This window comes from Microcaecilia unicolor, chromosome 11 (assembly GCF_901765095.1).
Source record: "Microcaecilia unicolor chromosome 11, aMicUni1.1, whole genome shotgun sequence".
Classification (NCBI taxonomy): domain Eukaryota; kingdom Metazoa; phylum Chordata; class Amphibia; order Gymnophiona; family Siphonopidae; genus Microcaecilia; species Microcaecilia unicolor.
The window spans coordinates 7,873,227-7,892,162 of NC_044041.1; the positions used below are offsets into that span (position 1 = coordinate 7,873,227).

The 18,936-nt window shown below is 44.6% G+C and overlaps 1 protein-coding gene across 1 annotated transcript in view; it reads left to right on the forward strand.

The window, feature by feature from the left end:
* The window catches only part of MED13L (mediator complex subunit 13L), a 578,965-nt gene that overhangs the window by 500,172 nt on the left and 59,857 nt on the right, over positions 1-18,936 (forward strand). The window contains exons 16-19 of the mRNA XM_030217813.1: positions 2,826-3,031; positions 11,649-12,595; positions 16,757-16,936; positions 18,151-18,374. Of these exons, the coding sequence (XP_030073673.1) occupies positions 2,826-3,031; positions 11,649-12,595; positions 16,757-16,936; positions 18,151-18,374 (1,557 nt within the window). The remainder of the gene's footprint in view (positions 1-2,825; positions 3,032-11,648; positions 12,596-16,756; positions 16,937-18,150; positions 18,375-18,936) is intronic.

Sequence of the window (18,936 nt, forward strand, 5' to 3'; positions counted from 1 at the left end):
AGGAAAGGCTAAAGAGGTTACAGCTCCAGCTTGGAAAAGAGACGGCTGGGGAGGGGTGGGGGTATGATTGAGGGCTACAAAATCATGAGTGGTGTAGATCAGGTCAAAGTGAATTGATTTTTCACTCTTTCAAAAAGTACAAAGTCTAGGGGACACTCAAGGAAATTACATGGAAATTCTTTTAAAACAAATAGGAGGAAATATTTTTTCACTCAAAGAATAGTTAAACCATTGAACTCATTGCTGGTAACAGCTGTTAGCGTATCTGAGTTTTAAAAAGTTTTCGAAAAGCTCCTGGAGGAAAAGTTCATAGTCTGCTATTGAGATAGACATGGGGGAAGCCACTGCTAGCCCCGGTATTGGTATCATGGAATTCGGTTTCTACCAGGTACTTGTGACTTGGTTTGGCCACTGTTGGAAACAGGATACTGGGCTAGATGGATTGGTCTGACCCAATGTGGGTATTCTTATGTTCTGTGTGTGTATCTATGTGACAGGGAATGTGCAGAGGTGTATTCTTATGGGGGTATGTGTGTTGATGGAGGAGTAGGTGTGACTGGGAGAATATGTGGAGGTGTGTGTTCATGGGGGTATGTATGTGGATTATGGGTTTAAGGAAGTGAAGTGATAGGCTTTTGTAGTATATTATAAGGGAGTGTGGGTGGCAGGTGGATGTAGATGTGTGTGTGGAAGATTTTAGGGGGGGGAGTGTAGGAGTCAGTAGGTTATCTGTTCTTATGTAGGGTGTGTTGGGGGGGGGGGTGAGTATTAGAATGCGTTTGCGTGAGTTCATAGATTTGTGTGCATGTGTGTGAGACCTTGGAGTTGTGAGGGAAGGTGTCTTGGTAGGTGCCTTTTGGTGCCATCCTTCTTCAGCTACTTTAATAATTTTTCCTGTCTCTGTCCACGTGTGTTGCTATATATCAGAATGCTAGGAGAGGGGCAGTGGTAGGAGATTGTTGAACAGTGCATGTACAATTTGGAGGATTTGGTTTCTGTTTCCTTCTGCCTTCTTAACTCACTCGCCAGGGTCTCCTGCGCATTTGACATTTCTTCTTTCCTCATCTCACCATTCATCTTCCATGTACCTATCTCTTTCCCCATGTTCAGTATCTCTCTTCTCTGTGTCCTCTATACTTCCCTGTCCAGCTTCTCCCCTGTGACCATCTCCCTGCATTCAACATCACCGCTCTATGTCCCTATCTCCTCCCCCTACGTCCAGCCATCACTCCTCTGTGTCCCTATGCCCCCCAAGTCCAGCATCTGCCTTCTGTGTTCCTATTCTCCGCCATGTCTAGCATTGTCCCTCTGTGTCAATATACCCCCTCCCATGTCTGGCATTGCCCCCTCTTTATCCATATACCATCTGCATGCAGCATCTCACCCTCCAGCACTGCCTCTGATCCCTTCAGCTCCAGCCTGCCCTCCCTCCAGCGCTGCCTCTGTCCCGTTCAGCTCCAGCTCTCCCTCTTCAGTTCCAGCCCTCCCTCTGTCCCCTTCAGCTCCAGCCCTCCGTCCAGCACTGCCCTCCTCAGTTCCAGCCCTCCCTCCAGCACTGCCCCCTCTCTGCTCCAGTCCTCCTTCCAGCACTGCCCCCCTTAGTTCCATCCCTCCCTCTCTCTAGCACGCCCCCCCCCCCCTCAGTTCCATTCTTCCCTCCCTCCAGCACTTCCCCCCTCTCAGTTCCATTTCTCCCTCCCTCCAGCACTGCCTCCTACCCCTTTGCAGGTCCATCACTGCCACCCTTTCCCTCGTGTGGGTCTGCCATTTTTTTCACCACAAAGATCCCTCACTGGCCTTCTTCGTGGCCTTTTCTCCTCTGCAAATGAGGAAGTTACAGCAGAAGGCAGGAGAAAGCAGAGGGGGGAAGGCCCCAGAGCAGGCCTGTGGGGGATCTTCAAGGAAGAAGGGAGGTAAGAAGAAGGGAATGAGGAGACGCTGGACTTGCAGTAATAGTGTGTGTGTGTGTGTGTGGGGGGGGGGGAGGGGTTACCACGGGAGCAAGACTTTTTACCACTCCTGCGGTGCGGTAAAAGGTCTTGCTCCCGCACTTATAATAAATGTGGCCTTGGGGGGGGGGCAAGTTGGGACTCTGTAGAGATCAGTGGCGTAGCTACATGGGGCCTGAGGGGGCCGTGGCCCCCCGCAGATTCACCCCAGGACCCCCCTCCCGGCGAACCCGCCCCCGCCGCCGCCTACCTTTACTTTTGCTGGCGGGGGATCCCACTCCCCGCCAGCCGACGTCTTCTCAGTCCTTCCTGCTCTTCAATTTGTTTGCTGACGTCCTGCACGTAATTGTACGTGCAGGACGTCAGACTCAGAGAACAGTTCTGTTCTCTGAGTCTGACGTCCTGCACGTACAATTATGTGCAGGACGTCAGCAAACAAATTGAAGAGCAGGAAGCGACTTAGAAGAAGACGTCGGCTGGCGGGGAGTGGGATCCCCCGCCAGCAAAAGTAAAAGGTAGGCTGCAGCGGCGGCGGGTTCGCGGCGGGAGGGGGGCGGCAATGTCGGCGGTGGGGGGGCGCCGCCGGGGGGAGGGCTAAAATGTGCCCCCTCCCCCCCGGGCTCTGGACCCCTCTCCCACGGAAGGCTGGCTACGCCCCTGGTAGAGATGTTAGAGGGGTGGCAGTAAATTCAGCCAATCACTGGTTAGATGCTCCCTTATGAAGAAGAACATATGCCATGCTAGAGCATAAGTGTTTGATGAGAATCGTGGAATAAATGTACCCCCAGGGCAAAGGAGAGATGTTTTTGTGGAAATAACATCAGGCTGTCTCCTGTAGGACATTTTTGTTTGATGAGCTTTTCTTTGGCTTCACAGGACTTTTCATTCGTGTACAGAGTTCCAGCACTGCAGCCAGTTGTGGGTTGCTCTATGTTTGCTCCTCTGAAGATACTACCAAGCCAGTGTATACTGCCTTTGAAGATACCAGAGACCTGCATCTACAGGCCTTCATGGGCTGTTCCTCCAAAGATAGAGCAGCTCTCCTTGCCACCTGCTCCCCCCTTCATCCGAGATGGATATATGTAAGTCTAGGAGCTGTGCTAAAGAAAGAAATGTTATGCTAAAAAGAAATGCCATTTGTGGTTCAGTGAGAAGACATGTAAATTAACAAATAAGCAACCAACTAGCCATGATGCAGTTAGAAAGAAGCAGGCCAATGATGATCTCTCTGTACTGTCCTGCAAAGAACTCGGGTTTGGTTCCTGGCTGTCTTTCTTGTTCTTCTGTCAGGGTACAGTAAATTCATCTCACAGCTGCAGGGGGGGGGGGGGGGGGGGGGGAACATGACAGAATCATACTATTTTGCATCAGTACTTTACGTACACAAGGGAGCTGAAAATTGCCACATCAAGGGAATTCTGGGTGATGAGGTCTTTGATAAGGAAATGCTTTCCTCACAGAGAACGGACATTAAGCAGACCAATTGTAACAGTTGAGCCCTCTGAAATACTGCTGGAGGGCAGAGAAGAGGAGCGTGAGATTGGGAGAAACTCTCTTACATGAGAGCGTTGCCCCGAAAACACGCCAAGACATCAGCCCCAATTTCACTGGGATGGGCCAGGGGAAAGTCATGGAGAGACTAAAATCCAGAAAAAACAGGCATAGCATAAAAATCGAACACTGAGGAGCACATCCTGCTCTTCGTGCCTGCTGTCTACGCACAAGGCCACAGTGTTCACCTCAGTGGAGGGTTGCTCTTAGCTTGGTATTAACTAGAGGGGTGGTTGGCGGGGCCACAGTCGCTGTGTTTGTGGCCTTCTCAGAGCCAGGGGAAGGCACAACAGCGACAACAGCCTGTTCTGCTAATTTAGATACAAAGACCAGGTGAATGATGGGGCTGTAGACACTGAAAGCAGCACCTGTTTCCTGTTCCTTTAGTCTCAGGATGACATAGGCTAACCCCTGGAACAATACCTTGGAGTTGAGAGGCATTTCTCAAAATGTCTAATCACTGGTGTTCACAAAACCGACTTTATTTCTCCTCCACTTCTTGGGACCTGGCATGAGCTAATGTCAATGTGTGTTCACAGAAACAGAATGTAGAGAAAGTAGATCCCAGTGCTTCCTCATTTAATTTAATTTATTTCTAGTCCAGCATTACCAGCCTGGAAGGTCACCTGGAAATGAAACAGCTTATCTAAGGTGCTCTTATATTTGTAATATTTAGAGGAGCAGTTAGCCAGTACAATAAGTACATAAGCATCGCCATGCTGGGACAGACCAAGGGTCAATCGAGCCCAGCACCCTGTCACCGACAACGGCCAAAAGAACAAACAATTTGTCCCGCCCATCCTAGAAATACTGTATTATTCCCTCGTCCATTCAATAACATTCTATGGCTTTTTCCTCCAGGAAGCCGTCCAACCCTTTTTTGAAGTCCGCTAAGTTATCCGCCTTAACCACCTTTTCCGGCAGCAAATTCCAGAGTTTAACTCCAAATGTAAAGACCTGACAGACCCCTAAGTTCCAGCATTTTAACCATGTTCACTGGCCCCAAACCCTTCCTTTTCCTATGAACAAAGCATAGGAGCCTGAATTTCTAACACAGATAGGGAGCCTGTGAATCTTCAGAAGGAATGGACGCTAATGCTCCTATTGATCACCGTAGGATGACCTTTGGCTGTGGTGTTAATGCACTACTTGCAAATGGGACATATGTTTCTGTGATAGCCCAGATACAAAGTGTTGCAATAGTCCTGATGTGAAATAATGGATGTTTGAACAATTGTTTTCAAATAGTCTTCAGACAGGTAAGGCCAGATTTGTCTTCCCAATCTCAATTTACAAAAGTCTTTACGAGTCACATTTCATAATTGATCTTCGGTAATTGGAAACAAAACGTGAGCTGGGCAGACTTCTACAGTCTATGCCCTGATCGCGACTGAATAGACAGGGATGGGCTGGAGTGTAAATTTTAAGGGGCTTCAATGTTAGCTTCAGAACTTAGTACAAGAACAGTACTGGGCAGACTTCTACGGTCTGTGCCCTGAGAAAGGCAAGGACAAATCAAACTCAGGTATACATATAAAATATCACATACCATGTAAATGAGTTTATCTTGTTGGGCAGACTGGATGGACTGCCATCATTTACTATGTTCCATTGACAACACTGAGTCCAGAACTTGTAAGGTTTTAACAAGACCTAGAATATTACCAGCCAAAACTGGGCTACTCTCTAGAAATGTATCCAAGGATCCCACAATCCAAAGCAAATTTGTCTTTTTGGTATTCAGTTTCAAATGATGATCAAGAATCTACACAGTAGCATGTTGAGAACAGTGTTCCAGCACAACATTTATAGATTGCAGCATATCTTAAATCAGTATCAGTAAAACAGTGTCACTGGCATAAAAATAATAGGAAACGTGTAGATCCAGTTATTCTTGTCATGATCCTATCAATCTCCGATGACTAATATGAAAATTTCAAAACACATGTAATGCTGCAGGACATTCATTGATCACCTTTTGTTTTTCAAACATTTGCTTATGATCAGACTATAAAGTCATTTTATATGCTTTCTTGCTGATACTAAACAGGATTCCTCAGTATCATCTTTTGCAGTCTTACTTTAAAATCCTTGCTATCAGAAGATAAACTCTAATAATTAAAAAAAAATTGTGAATATGGAAGGTTATACGTCAGAGACTTTGGATGGAAACCTAAATAGTGCAAAACTGTATTCTGATCTGACCACTGAATCTGAGACTTTAACTTAAAACTCAGCATGGTTTTGGGAAATGGGAAATAGGGTAACCTTAGGGGAAAAAAATAGCCTTTTACTCTTGTCCCAAGATGCCATGAATTATTGAGCTCAGTGAACCATCCCATTGGATTGGCAGTAAAAAGAGTGCAAGAAAGGCAGATTTTCCTCAGCAACACTCCTACTTACAATCTCCATGACATCACAACTCTTTCTCTAGCTTTCCATGAAGGGAACCATCTAGAAAAATCCTTACAAGTGAAACTTGTATATTGTTTCTGGGGCAATAATGACTCCTGCATGCTACTGTTGTACACACCATTTCACAAACAAGAAAGAGTGGAGGCTTCAACCTGGAACATTTTGAGGTAATTATTTGAAACCATTTATATCCCACCAATCCACAAATGTTCTCACTTGGTTTCAATATTAAAGAAAACATATAGTGGACAAAAAAACAATCGAATAGAAGACAAGACAAATTACTCAGTATTTAGAATAAATATCCAGTTGCACTAAAAAGAACAAATAAGACTTTTCAATTCTCTACAACACTTGGATAGAGTGAAGGCCTTGTGTCAAAAGCCTGACAAAACTAGAAGGCCTGTAACCTCTTATGAAAGGTCATAGCATTGATTTTATTTTGAATATATATTAGGCTGTAGGATGCTGCTGTCCATAGAGAACCTCCGTTACAGTTATGGCTGTCTAAGGACAACAAGTATTCATACAGCCAAATAGATGGTTACTTTCCAGCTGTGGGTTGCAGAAAATTGTCTATATCCTTAAACCATACCACAACCCTCAAGGATATTCTGGCAGAGGAGGATTGTTGTTGAAGCACCATATGTTCAGATTTTCTAGCACTGTTAACCAGAGGCGCTTTCTAACTTTGTGGCTAGATCAAGATAATAGTTCTTGATAAAAGTATGGACAGAAATCGACATCAAAGCGTTACACATGTCTGTCACTGAAGAGAGACGGTCTCCGATGTCACAGAAGTAGGATCTTCATCTTCCTTGGATACTGGTTTCCAGATGGCGTATAACCATCAGAGCACAATGGAAAGTGGTGACAGTGGATACCAGCAAGTCGAGTTGGGGGGGCTCATCAAAGTTCCATGTGACACAGGGCACTTGGACGGAACAGGGGTCTCGGTAGTCAATAAATCACTTGGAGCTTGGGACAGTTCGGAATGCCTTGTGTGACTTTGCTCCCTTTCTGGCGGGGGCCCTGGTCCAAGTTTTCTTCAACAATGCAGCAAGCAAGGTGGGACGTACAGTCATCCGATAGCCATGGAAGAGGCATTTCTTATGAGCTGGGTGAAGAAAAATCTTCTCGTTCTTGTCGGCAGCTCACATCACGGGGTCCTTGAATGTGGAGGTGAACTTTCTCACAGGCACTCCTTGGACCCAGGAGAATGGAAACTATCTAGCCAGTAGTTTCAGCTGATAGTGAATCGATGAGGCTGTCCACTTCTGGTTTTGATGGTGACAAAAAGGAAATGCCAAAGTGCCCAAGTTCTTCAGCCATTGAAAAGAACCGGGCTTGCTGGGGGTTGATGCCCTACTGCAACCCTGACCAGAGACACATCTACTATATGTCTTCCCTCCTTGGTCCATGGTAGGCCGTGTCTTGAAAAAATTGCATTGCACCAGGGTTGAATAATTCTCATAGCCTTGGATTGGCAGCAGAGACTGTGGTACGCAAACCTGATTCCACTCCGTCTTCCGCAGGTACATGGCCTACTGAAGCAAGGTCTAGTAGACATGGAGAATCCATGCTCATTTGGTCTTTTGGCTTGGTCATTCGGCAGTGCTCGATTACAAAATGTTATTCGGATTTGGTCATTGCTACCTTGCTTCAGGCTCAGAAACACTCTACATCCATGGCATAATCGTGGGTGTGGAGGACGGAGCATGGAGGTATGATGTACCTGTTAGCCTGGGATCATGCAAGATTCTGTACTCTCACCAATTCTATTCAATTTGTTTCTTAGTCCCATGGCTTTCTTGATCCAGTCCTTAGGAATTTACCTAGCAGGACCAGAGCAGGTGAAGGTGAAGAACATGGCAGGGATTATATTGCTTCAGGAGATAGTTTCAGGTTGTCTTTTTAGAGCCTTCCCAGGGTAGTAATCCAGCTCTTTTTACTTTGCTAGTTTTGCTTCAGTCTGTGACAGAAAAGAAGGCTATCCTGAAATTGTTTTTTTGATAAGAAACACATCCTTTTTTTGTGGCCAGAAAATGAACAGTTTCACAAATGTCACTAAACCAACTCGTCTGCACTGGAAGGCGTTTCTAGAGCTGAGGCCTAGAATTTTAACTTCAGGTGCATTATTTTTCCTTTTCCTTGTAAGTGTCTAGTCACATTTAAAAGGAATCGTCATGTTTTCCTGGTCCCTATTCAGAGAATTTTCTTTCCGAAATATGTTACTTGATGTCTGTGGGATTATGATAAAGAAGATTAAGTTTTTTTTTGTTGTTTGATTGGTTTACCATCTGAAGAGCTACTCCTATAGAGTAATTGGCTCTTTTTTCTCTTCTTACAATGCATTTTTCCTGTCATTTTCTTGAATTTCTAAATATAAATCTATTTAAATTTATAAGAAAGGTACACAGATGAGCAGGAGCACATGCCAAGAAGAGGAATGAGAGGTACCAGCCCGTTCCTAGCACATCTGCAGTAAAAACTGCAGCTGCCGGACTCTGTGGCCTTTATTAATTTCCAGGTATTCATAGGAGAAAGAACCTTTGATTCATCAGTGTAATCCAATTAGAGCTAAGGATCATCACTGCTCGCTTATTACCACTGCAGCTGTGATTGCTAATCAGGATTTCTAGGTCACCTTTCATTATGCCACTCCGTATCATCTGATCTCTATAGAGAAAAATTAGCTCTTGTGGAAACGTGCAGAATTGTTTTCTGGTCATCGAGAATGATGTAGAATAGAAACTCATGACAAAAGAAGATCTGAAAATGGTTCAGCAACCACCCTTACACCACTCCTACCCCTACATCCCCTGCCCATTTCACCTATCTCAACCTATTTCCTAACAACCACATCTTACCTCTACTATTGCTACAGCTGTGTTCTTTCTGTGATACTATGTAGTTCCATACTATGTAAGCCGCACTGAGCCTGCTACCGAGCGGGAAAGAGCGGGGTATAAATGCAATAAATAAATTAGTTCACAGACTTACACAGCAGTAGAAATTTCATTTAAAAGTAGAGAGAGGATCATCCTCATACCAGGATAAACTATAAAACAGCAAGTCAGACGGGACAGCTTTACATTTTGCGCGTTGAATTCTGGGGCTTGTAGTCCTTCTGTTCCTTTACTTTTGGAAGCAGTTCTACGCAATGCATAATTTGTATAGGATTTTTCTCCTGTTTAGAATATGGCTGAGAGCTGTAGATCACAGCATGTTGCCTACATGGCTGGAAGGAGACAGTAGCAGTGGAAGCAACAGCCTGCATTGGCTGGAAGGAGGGTAGCGACAGTGTTAGGAGGGGGTGACAGCAGGAACAGCTTTCGTCACGTGTGCCCTGACATGCCTATATTGTCATGTGTGACTGCTTTGTGTGGGATGTTTTAAGCAGTGCTTTTTTTGTAGAAAAAAAGGTGCTGGTACTCATTATGGGCGGGGTCACCACATATGGCTCCACCCCTATGATAGCCACACCCACATTAACCACACCCCCTATACCAGCCATGGCGCATATAAACAGACATCATTGAAAATATTATAGTACTATAGGAGAAAAAAATAACGTGATTTTTTTCATGATAAATAATCTCTGTAAGCTCTTACAGCTCCAGTATACCCAGTTCAAAATAAGACAGCCAATGTAAATTCTCAAATTGGACATATTACACACACTAAAATGAAAATAAAATGATTTTTTTCTACCTTTGTTGTCTGGTGACTGTTTTCTTTCCATATTGGTCCCAGTCTGTGATTCTGCTTTCCTTTGTTTTCGCTTAACTCTTCTGTGCCATTTGTCATTTTTGTCTCCTTTTTCATTGTTTTCTTCAATATTTTTCAGGCTCTCTCTCTGTCCAGATTTAATTCATTCTTACTACCCATTCTTTAATTTCCTTCATTACCTGTGGCTTTTCATCTTTTCCTCACCCTTGTTCTCCCCATGCCCCTTCCTCTTATTCTCCTGTCTTTCTCTATTCCCCTTTTCCATCCAGCAGCTCTGCTTTCTCTCCCCATCCTTCCAGTGTCTCCCCTATTTCTTTCTGCATTCTTCCATCCAGCGTCTTCCCTCTTTCTCTTCCCATCCTTCCATTTTCCCTCTCTCTCTCCCCATCCTTCCATCTGTTTTCCCTCTCTCTCTCCCCATCCTTCCATCTGTTTTTCCCCCTCTCTCTCCCCATCCTTCCATCTGTTTTCCCTCTCTCTCCCCATCCTTCCATCTGTTTTTCCCCTCTCTCCCCAATCCTTCCATCTGTTTTTCCCCTCTCTCCCCAATCCTTCCATCTGTTTTTCCCTCTCTCTCCCCATCCTTCCCTCTGTTGGTTTCCCTCTCTCTCCCCAATCCTTCCCTCTGTTGGTTTCCCTCTCTCCCCAATCCTTCCCTCTGTTGGTTTCCCTCTTTCTCTCTCTCCCCAATCCGTCCCTCTGTTGGTTTCCCTCTTTCCCTTTCTCCCCAATCCTTCCCTCTGTTGGTTTCCCTCTCTTCCCAATCCTTCCCTCTGTTGGTTTCCCTCTTTCCCTCTCTCCCCAATCCTTCCCTCTGTTGGTTTCCCTCTTTCCCTCTCTCCCCAATCCTTCCCTCTGTTGGTTTCCCTCTTTCCCTCTCTCCCCAATCCTTCCCTCTGTTGGTTTCCCTCTTTCTCTCTCTCCCCAATCCTCCCCCCCCCCCCCCAGCGACACTCCGGGCGAGTCCTGCACTTAGGTTTTTTTTTTTTAAGACTCAGAACGTGCGAACGATGCAGCCGGCAGCGATTGAAAGAGGCTGTCTGGGCTGGCGTCTGCGTCGGAGCTTCCCTCACCCTCTGCGAGTCCCACCTTCGTTGTTACAACTTCCTGTTTCGCGGGACTCGCAGAGGGTGAGGGAAGCTCCGACTAAGTGCAGGACTCGCCCGGAGTGTCGCGGGGGGGGGGGGGGGGCGAGGCGGGCAAAAAAAGGTGCCGGTACGCTGTACCGTTGCGTACCGGCACAAAAAAAGCACTGGTTTTAAGTAGCTATGTATTATTATTACATGTATTTATATGATTATGAATGCTTTTTTGTAAACCGCCTAGGCTCTGGCGAGGTATAAATATGCAAATAAACTGTAACCTCTCACTTTAGAAGACTCAAGGGATTCCCAGTGTATATGAATCTAAAGTACCAGTAGTCCATTCTAAAGTTCAGCACTGTCTGTCTAATTCTGCCATTACCTAGTACACAGCAGCCTGTCAGGTTCTTCCTGTTCCTTTTCGTTTGCAGCTCAGTTGGGAGATTGAGGACCGCTAGCCTTCATTCACAGCCACTCAGGGATTTCTTCCTTATCTTTACGTTCTCTCGCAACTGACTTAGACCAGTCATTGCATGGACAGTGTTCAGGACTCCATTAAGAACCCCTGCAATCATGAGCCCTCACTTCAGCCACTAGGCATCACTGTTGTGCGATGAGTTGGACTCTCTTCCGACAAGGACATCCCCAGCCAGTCTAGGAGTAAAGTTTTGGCCCAGGAATCAAACTCATGTCTTCCAGACTAGACTAGCATTAGCAGCAGCCCTTTCTAACGAATTGTGAAAAGGTAGTATGAGTGTGGGTCAAAACCTTTTATAGTATGAACCTAGAGAACTGATTTGATCACTTCAATGGATTTCAGTTCAGCCCTTGTCTCAACTTAAAAAAAATATTATAATAATTGCATAATGTAGTACCTACTTTAATGTTCTTATTTATATTTTGTCTGCTTTTCTTGCAGTAACGTACCGAGTGTTGGCAGCCTAACCGATCAAGATTATATTCAGATGAACACTCCCCAGATGAACACACCAGTGGCGACAAACAGCACTGCCCCAGCCAGCAATAGTGGGGCTGGAGTTTTGCCGTCTCCAGCAACCCCTCGTTTCTCTGTCCCTACTCCCCGCACTCCCAGGACACCAAGGACTCCCAGGGGTGGGGGCACAGCTAGTGGGCAAGGATCTGTCAAATATGATAGCACAGATTTGTGCTCACCAGCTTCTACGCCTTCCACCACACGACCGCTAAATTCTGTGGAGCCTGCCACCATCCAGTCAATCCCTGAGGCTCACAGCCTTTACGTCACATTGATCCTTTCCGATTCTGTGCTCAACATCTTTAAAGATCGCAACTTTGACAGCTGCTGTATCTGTGCCTGTAATATGAACATCAAAGGGGCAGATGTAGGGCTATATATCCCCGACTCTTCTAACGAAGACCAGTACCGCTGTACCTGTGGGTTTAGTGCCATCATGAACCGCAAGCTGGGCTACAATTCTGGGCTCTTCATTGAGGATGAACTGGATATTTTTGGGAAGACATCTGACATTGGCCAGGCAGCCGAGAGGCGACTAATGATGTGCCAGACCTCATTACTTCCTCAGGTTGGGGAAGGTGCCAAAAGAGACCAAGAACCAGCCTCAAATCTCTTACTTTTGCTCCAGAACCAGTGTGCACAGCCCTTCACCTCACTGAGCTGCCTGGATTACATCTCCAACAGCAACAGAGACACTTTCCCCTCTGTCAGCTGGAGCTATGACAAGGTGCAAGCAGAAAGCAGCGACTCCTGGATTGAGTGTTTTAATGCTCTGGAACAGGGTCGGCATTATGTGGATAATCCCACAGGAGGCAAAGTAGATGAAGCTCTTGTAAGAAGTGCAACTGTCCACCTCTGGCCTCACACTAATGGTAGGAATCCTGATACAGGGCTTTTCAATCTTTTATTTTGCTTTGAAATCTCTGCGTAAATTTGATATAATAAGATACATATTCAAAGTTCAACAAATCTAGTGTTTCTTGAATTTTACTCCTCATGTTCCAAAATGTTTTTAAAGCATTAGGTTGGTGCTTGCTTGTTAATATGTCAACTGAACGAGCTCTTAGAAGTTGAAAAGAAATTGCCTGGGGTCATTTGTACTAGTTGTATACCTGGCGTTATTGCTGAACGAAGGCTTTTATGCACAATCATACTAAAATTTGTGGATTGTAATCCTAAAAGACAACTTGGCACACCTGGTTTGCTGATATGGTGTCATGCATCATGTTTGACGTATCACCTACGGCATAACTTTCCTCTTTCATTCCCATTATATTGATTTTGAGATTGACCATAGGCAGTGGTGTGCTGGTAAATTTTTAACAACAGACTCTCTCCGCACCCTGCAATTTGGGGAGGAGGGCACAGAGGTGGACTGGGGGGCAATGCATTACTCTCTCTCCATGCCCCCTCATGTTAGAGCTCCCATTAAATCATAAGACCCCCATTAAACAACAAATCTTTATAGCCCAAATCAAATGCCGTGTTCATAAATAACTTTGTATGAATTTGGCTGCTAATAGTGTGCTGAACTGGACAATGTTGGCACATTTAGACTGACTCTGGACAGTTCTGCTGAAGGAAACCCTTCCCTCATTAATCAATATCTTCTCAGTGAAATAATAGTAATAAAAAAAATAGGCAAGTGCATTTTTATACTATAGCACTGCATTCCACAAAGCAAAAGGAGCAAGTTCCCACATGCAATCTTTTTTTCTTTTGATGTAGGCACAGGAAAAATAAAAGATTTTAAATGCTCCCAGATTCCAATCTAATTCATGTGGGATAAAATGCCATAAATAAGTAGATAGAAACTCTGAATGTTGAGCACCTGATTCTCTTAACATGATGTCTGTTTAGTGGCCCTTTACCAAGAGAAAAAGAAATCTCTGCACGTTTTACAGTATCCTCCCCACCCCACCTACTTATTCCAGACCTCCTCCCTTGTCTCCTGAGCTTCAGGGTACCGGCACATAGCTGAACTAAAGCCTCCCTACCCTGGTGATCTAGTGGATTCTTCGAGGCAGGAAAGATCCCCAGACTTTGCTGCTGGTGCTGACCCTCTTGTTGCAGCATCTTCTTTAAAATGGCTGCCGAGACTTACAGCGGCAGCCTCACAAGACTTCAGCGGAAGCCTCGGCAGCCATTTTTAAATAGCGATGCAGTAGCAAGATGGTCAACACCGGCAGTGGGCAGGAAAGACTGGGGATCTTTCCTGCCCTGAAGAGTCCATTAGACTATCAGGGTGGCTTCAGCCAGGTACGTGCCGGGACCCTGCGGCTTGGGGGAGGAGAGGCAAACTGGGAGCGGGCGGGAGCCCTGCATTCAGTGTTGTGCTGAAGGGAGCAGCCCTGCTGCATTTAACAACCAGCTCGCAAAATCTTTAAAACCGGCTCCAGCACACCACTAACCATAGGTAACTTTTTCTTTCTTTTGTTTTTTGAAATATCACTTGTATATCATCGCTTATATGTGTGACACAAATGGCTTTGTTTTTAAGTCTTTACGTTCTGGATATTATCCGAAACATTACAAGGAGAAAGGTGACAAGAAAGAATAGTGATGAATGGAAATTAGTCTGAGGAAAGGGGTGTTTGTTAGCAGAAGGTCTTTTGGGAAAAGTTTTTTTTTTTGCAGATGATCCCACAAAAGTGAGGTAGGGGGAGCCAAGGGAGATGGATTATTACTGAAAGAAATGAAAAACCGAAACATTGAAACATATATTTGTAAAATAGCCAATGAAAATGTCTTAAAATCAAAATAAATGAACCTGTTTTGGTTAATTATCTGCTTCAGGAATACCCTAAAGTTTCACAAATTCAGTAACATATCACAGGTTCAAATAAAGCATCGCCACTTCTGTACAGCAAACAACTCTTCTTTAGCTGTACGTATAGCCCAGTGGCATAGCAATGGGGGGGGGGGGGCCTCACCCCATCTGGGTTTGAGCTCCCCCAAATCTGCTGGTTTGGCTGGCAGAGTTCCCCAAGTCTGCACTGCCTGCCCTGCTTCCCACTTCCTCATGTCCATGCTAAATTTCACTAAAACAAAGCATGCGTGCCAGGGTGGGAAAGCAGGACAGGCAGCGCAGCGCCAAGTATCGCCACAGGAAGGCTTCTGCTGTCGGCTTGGGGACCCCCGCCAGCTAAGGTATGTGGGGTTGTGGCTCAAGCCCCACCCCACCCCCAAAATCGGGACCTGACTACGCCTCTGATATAGCCTTATAAATATTATAGAGTCCATTTAGTAAGCTGTGGTAAAAATTGGTCTTAATGTGCCCTTACGTGGGTCTTTCCTGCATGCTGAGGCCGTTTTTACCATGGCCATAAAACCTCCAATTTTCTATTTTTTTTCACTAATGTTGCCATTAGCACGCAGCCATTTAAAAAAATTGCGGTGAGAGCACTTGCCACCTCCTATCTGTGTGTTAACCACACTATGCCCCTGACATTCCTCCTTCCCCCCCCTCCCCGCAGTTGGTGTGTGCACATGGCAAAACTAACGTGGAATATAGCGGATCCCAAGTTAGGTCATTTATGTTGTATTAGGCACATTAACACCTAGTGCAGCTTTGTGAAAGGGCTTCAATGTCAGCTAGGAAAGAGTTTGCTCTATTAGAAACTCATTTGGCACCATTGGGACAATACAAGAAACAATTAACTTCTTTCAATCAAGAAGGGATTGTTCTCAAGGTTCCAAAAGCATAAAAATATTTTAATAAATAATTGTAGCAAAACAGTCTAATTACAAATACACTTATCAAACGTATTCTTTGTATTAAGACGGACTTGGGGAAAATCCACTACTGTTTAGGGATCTTGCTAGGTATTTGTGACCTGGATTGGCCAAACATTTGATTGAAGTATGCCGCTAACATGCTCTGCAGCATGACTTCAATGCTCTCTTGCTTGAGTTTCTGAGGTTTCCTCATTTAGGAACTGCATTGCTATAGGTAACTGTTGGAACTTTTCACATAGACACCCTATTATAGATAACCCGTTCACCCCAACCACCCCCCGTCTCAATGAACTAGTGTATTTTAGGCATTCTTTGAGGATTGCGACACAATGTAACCAGAGACCGTAATGGACATTACCTGACTCTTCTTCCCCCTCTCCCTCTCTAGGTTCCCCCCAATTGTACCTACTATACATGTACCTCATTCTACCACAATATCACTTTGGATTCATTCATACCATGTATTTGTTCAGACCAGAATCGGCTAACGCCGTTAACGGTAATATGTAAGCCACATTGAGCCTGCAAAAAGGTGGGAAAATGTGGGATACAAATAATAATAATAATAATAATATTGAGAAGAAAAAAACAATTGCAAGATAAAATGAACAAATAGGCTGAAAAGGAAAATATTTAGAATAATGAATATAGGGAAATGATTTAGAAATAGACAAACCAGGAAATAAATGAGCCCGATTACAGAAAGGTTGGAAAGAATTTACACATGCTCACTTGTTTAGAGGCCAATTTTCAAAGTCATTTATGAGCACTTTATTCATGTCTGAAATTGCCCTCCCTTACTGTGGCTAAAAGTCTGTGTGTTACTGCGTTGTGCGCATACTGTCCCGGAATGCACACAGTGAAAGGGTCGAGGTGCCTGTCATAAGGAGCTGAGCATAGATCTGGGGCCAGGTAAGAGGAACAAATTTCCAACATCAGGGACCTAATTTGGGAGAGTGAATAGCAGGCCGTATGTTAGGTACCTATTTTCAGCACACTTTGGCACTTAAGTGCTTCGCCTAAATTTAGGCATACAAGTTTTTCTGAATCTTGTCTTTGTTTTTAAAGCTTGTATATTGATTGATTGCTTTCATTGTCACCTGTTTTATTTGGTCAAAAGAGAGAGCCCAGAAATTTGTGTAAGTAAGTAACCCTGCCTCCTTTGTGTTCTAGATGCACTGCACAGTCCAGGCGTTTGCTGCAGCCGGTGGTTTGGTTGCCGAGCTTTTCTAAGATGAGGTTTTCGTGCAGATGCTGTTCTCTGAACTTGTTCTCTTTTCTTGGTCTCTCTTTAGTCCTGGACATCAGCATGTTGTCGTCTCAAGACGTGGTGCGCATGTTGCTGTCCTTACAGCCCTTTCTGCAGGATGCTATCCAGAAGAAACGGACAGGCAGGACCTGGGAGAATATTCAGCACGTCCAGGGACCACTCACCTGGCAGCAGTTCCACAAAATGGCAGGACGAGGATCCTACGGTACGTTCTCTGATCTATCGGTATTAACCACTGGTGCTGCTTTTCCAGAGTAAAATTATTGTTCAGAGCTAGTTCTGTAATAATTATTGGTAGTTTTTAATTTGTTATGGATCTAACTCAGCTAAACTGTGCTGTGATGTTGAACACCTGAATTAAAATATTAGTTCATTCTGTAAATGCAGTATAAGCCACTATTATTACCAAGTGGGAGAATCCCAACTGGCCGGAATGGATGGGACAATTTGTTCATCATCTTCCATTATTTACTATATTGCCTTGTTTTAAATTATGCTCATTCGTCAGTCAAATTAGGAACAGTTTACATAGTGCTGCCATCTGATTAGGCTGTCCGTGCCCTGAAGAGCTTACGGTCTATGTTTGAGCCTAGGAAGGTTGACTAAGTATGGTAGATACAGTGTAGGACCAGAGTGTCCAGGTTACAGCTCCATTCCTAAGGTATGCTGCCGGCCATCCAAATGGAGTGGTGGAACGGGCAAGGAATAAGGTGAGCAAAATGGCCAATGCCATCAAAACTAAGCTTTGTTTGTTTATTGGGATTTATTAACCGCCTTTATGAAGAGATACACCCAAGACGGTGTACAGCAGATGCAGTTTAATATAAAACTTACAATTTTGGTAACAGCATAACATTACTAAAATAACCAAGAATAAACTAAATACAATAAATGAGGTAAATTTGAATTTTGTTGAGCAGCCAGAATCAGGAGTGTTCTCTCCTTTCTGAAAGCAGATGCTGGGCCAGGCATATTCCCTAGAATCCAGTGTCAACCTCTGTTTATTGGATGAGATCAATGTCAGCCCAAGAAGAATTTAAAATGAAAACTATTATTTGTTCTGTTTAGTGCAGAAACTATACTAATATATTAACCCAAGTGCCAAGGACATATGAATAAGATAATCGTACATATCTTGGCTTGCTTTTCTTTTAGTATCCCTTCTAATTTTAAACTAAACTGATTACCGAGCTGGTGGCCTGAACACCCCCTGGTTACCACTTATGCGCTGCTTATATGGCCTGTCTCTTCCTTAGCTTCTATTACCCTGTGTTGCAGGCTTAGAGTTTGTTCTGTCTGGGGGTAGGAAGACACCTATTGAACAGTCCTGATCTACCAATGAATAGTTGTCAGCTCATTCTAAATAAATACATTCATTAAACTGCCTGTCTGGTGCTTGTATTTTTTTTTCTCATCTAGGCTCTGAAGAATCTCCTGAGCCCCTTCCTATCCCCACTCTGCTTGTGGGTAACGACAAGGATTTCTTGACTATCTCCCCATTCTCCTTACCATTCTGGGAACGGCTGCTGCTGGATCCCTACGGGGGCCACCGTGATGTTGCTTACATCGTGGTATGTCCAGAAAACGAGGCCTTGCTTGATGGAGCGAAAACTTTCTTCAGGGATTTGAGTGCTGTATATGAGGTGAGCACTCGAGCTGGTCCATGTCAGTATTGTCTCTTTTTGATATAATTCTGCTCGTAAAAGGAAATGATTTGCTTTGTCGTCATTGCTCATTTTGGGCACATTGCAGGCAGGAGTCTCGTATCTCTGGGGAGTGGCATGGAGGATAATTCTATAACTGTGTGCCCATATATAGGTGCTTAGAGAGTGCCTGATTGGCGCATATTCTGGAAAGGAGCCTACTTAAGACATAAGCATCACCACACTGGGACAGACCAAAGGTCCATCTAGCCCAGCACCCTGTCTCCGACAGTGGCCAATCCAGGTCACAATCACCCAACAAGATCCACGGAGCAAAGCATTTTGTACTGCTTGTCCCAGTAATAGTGGATTTTTCCCTACGTCCATTTAATAACATTCTATGGCCTTTTCCTTCAGGAAGCCGTCCAAACCTTTCTTAAACTCTGCTAAGCTAACCACCTTAACCACATTCATAGAGTACATTGTAACTGGGTAGATACTCATGTTCGCGCTTAGGCGTGAGTACTTTTAAGTGTGTGCACCTGTGTTCCAGAGACATACG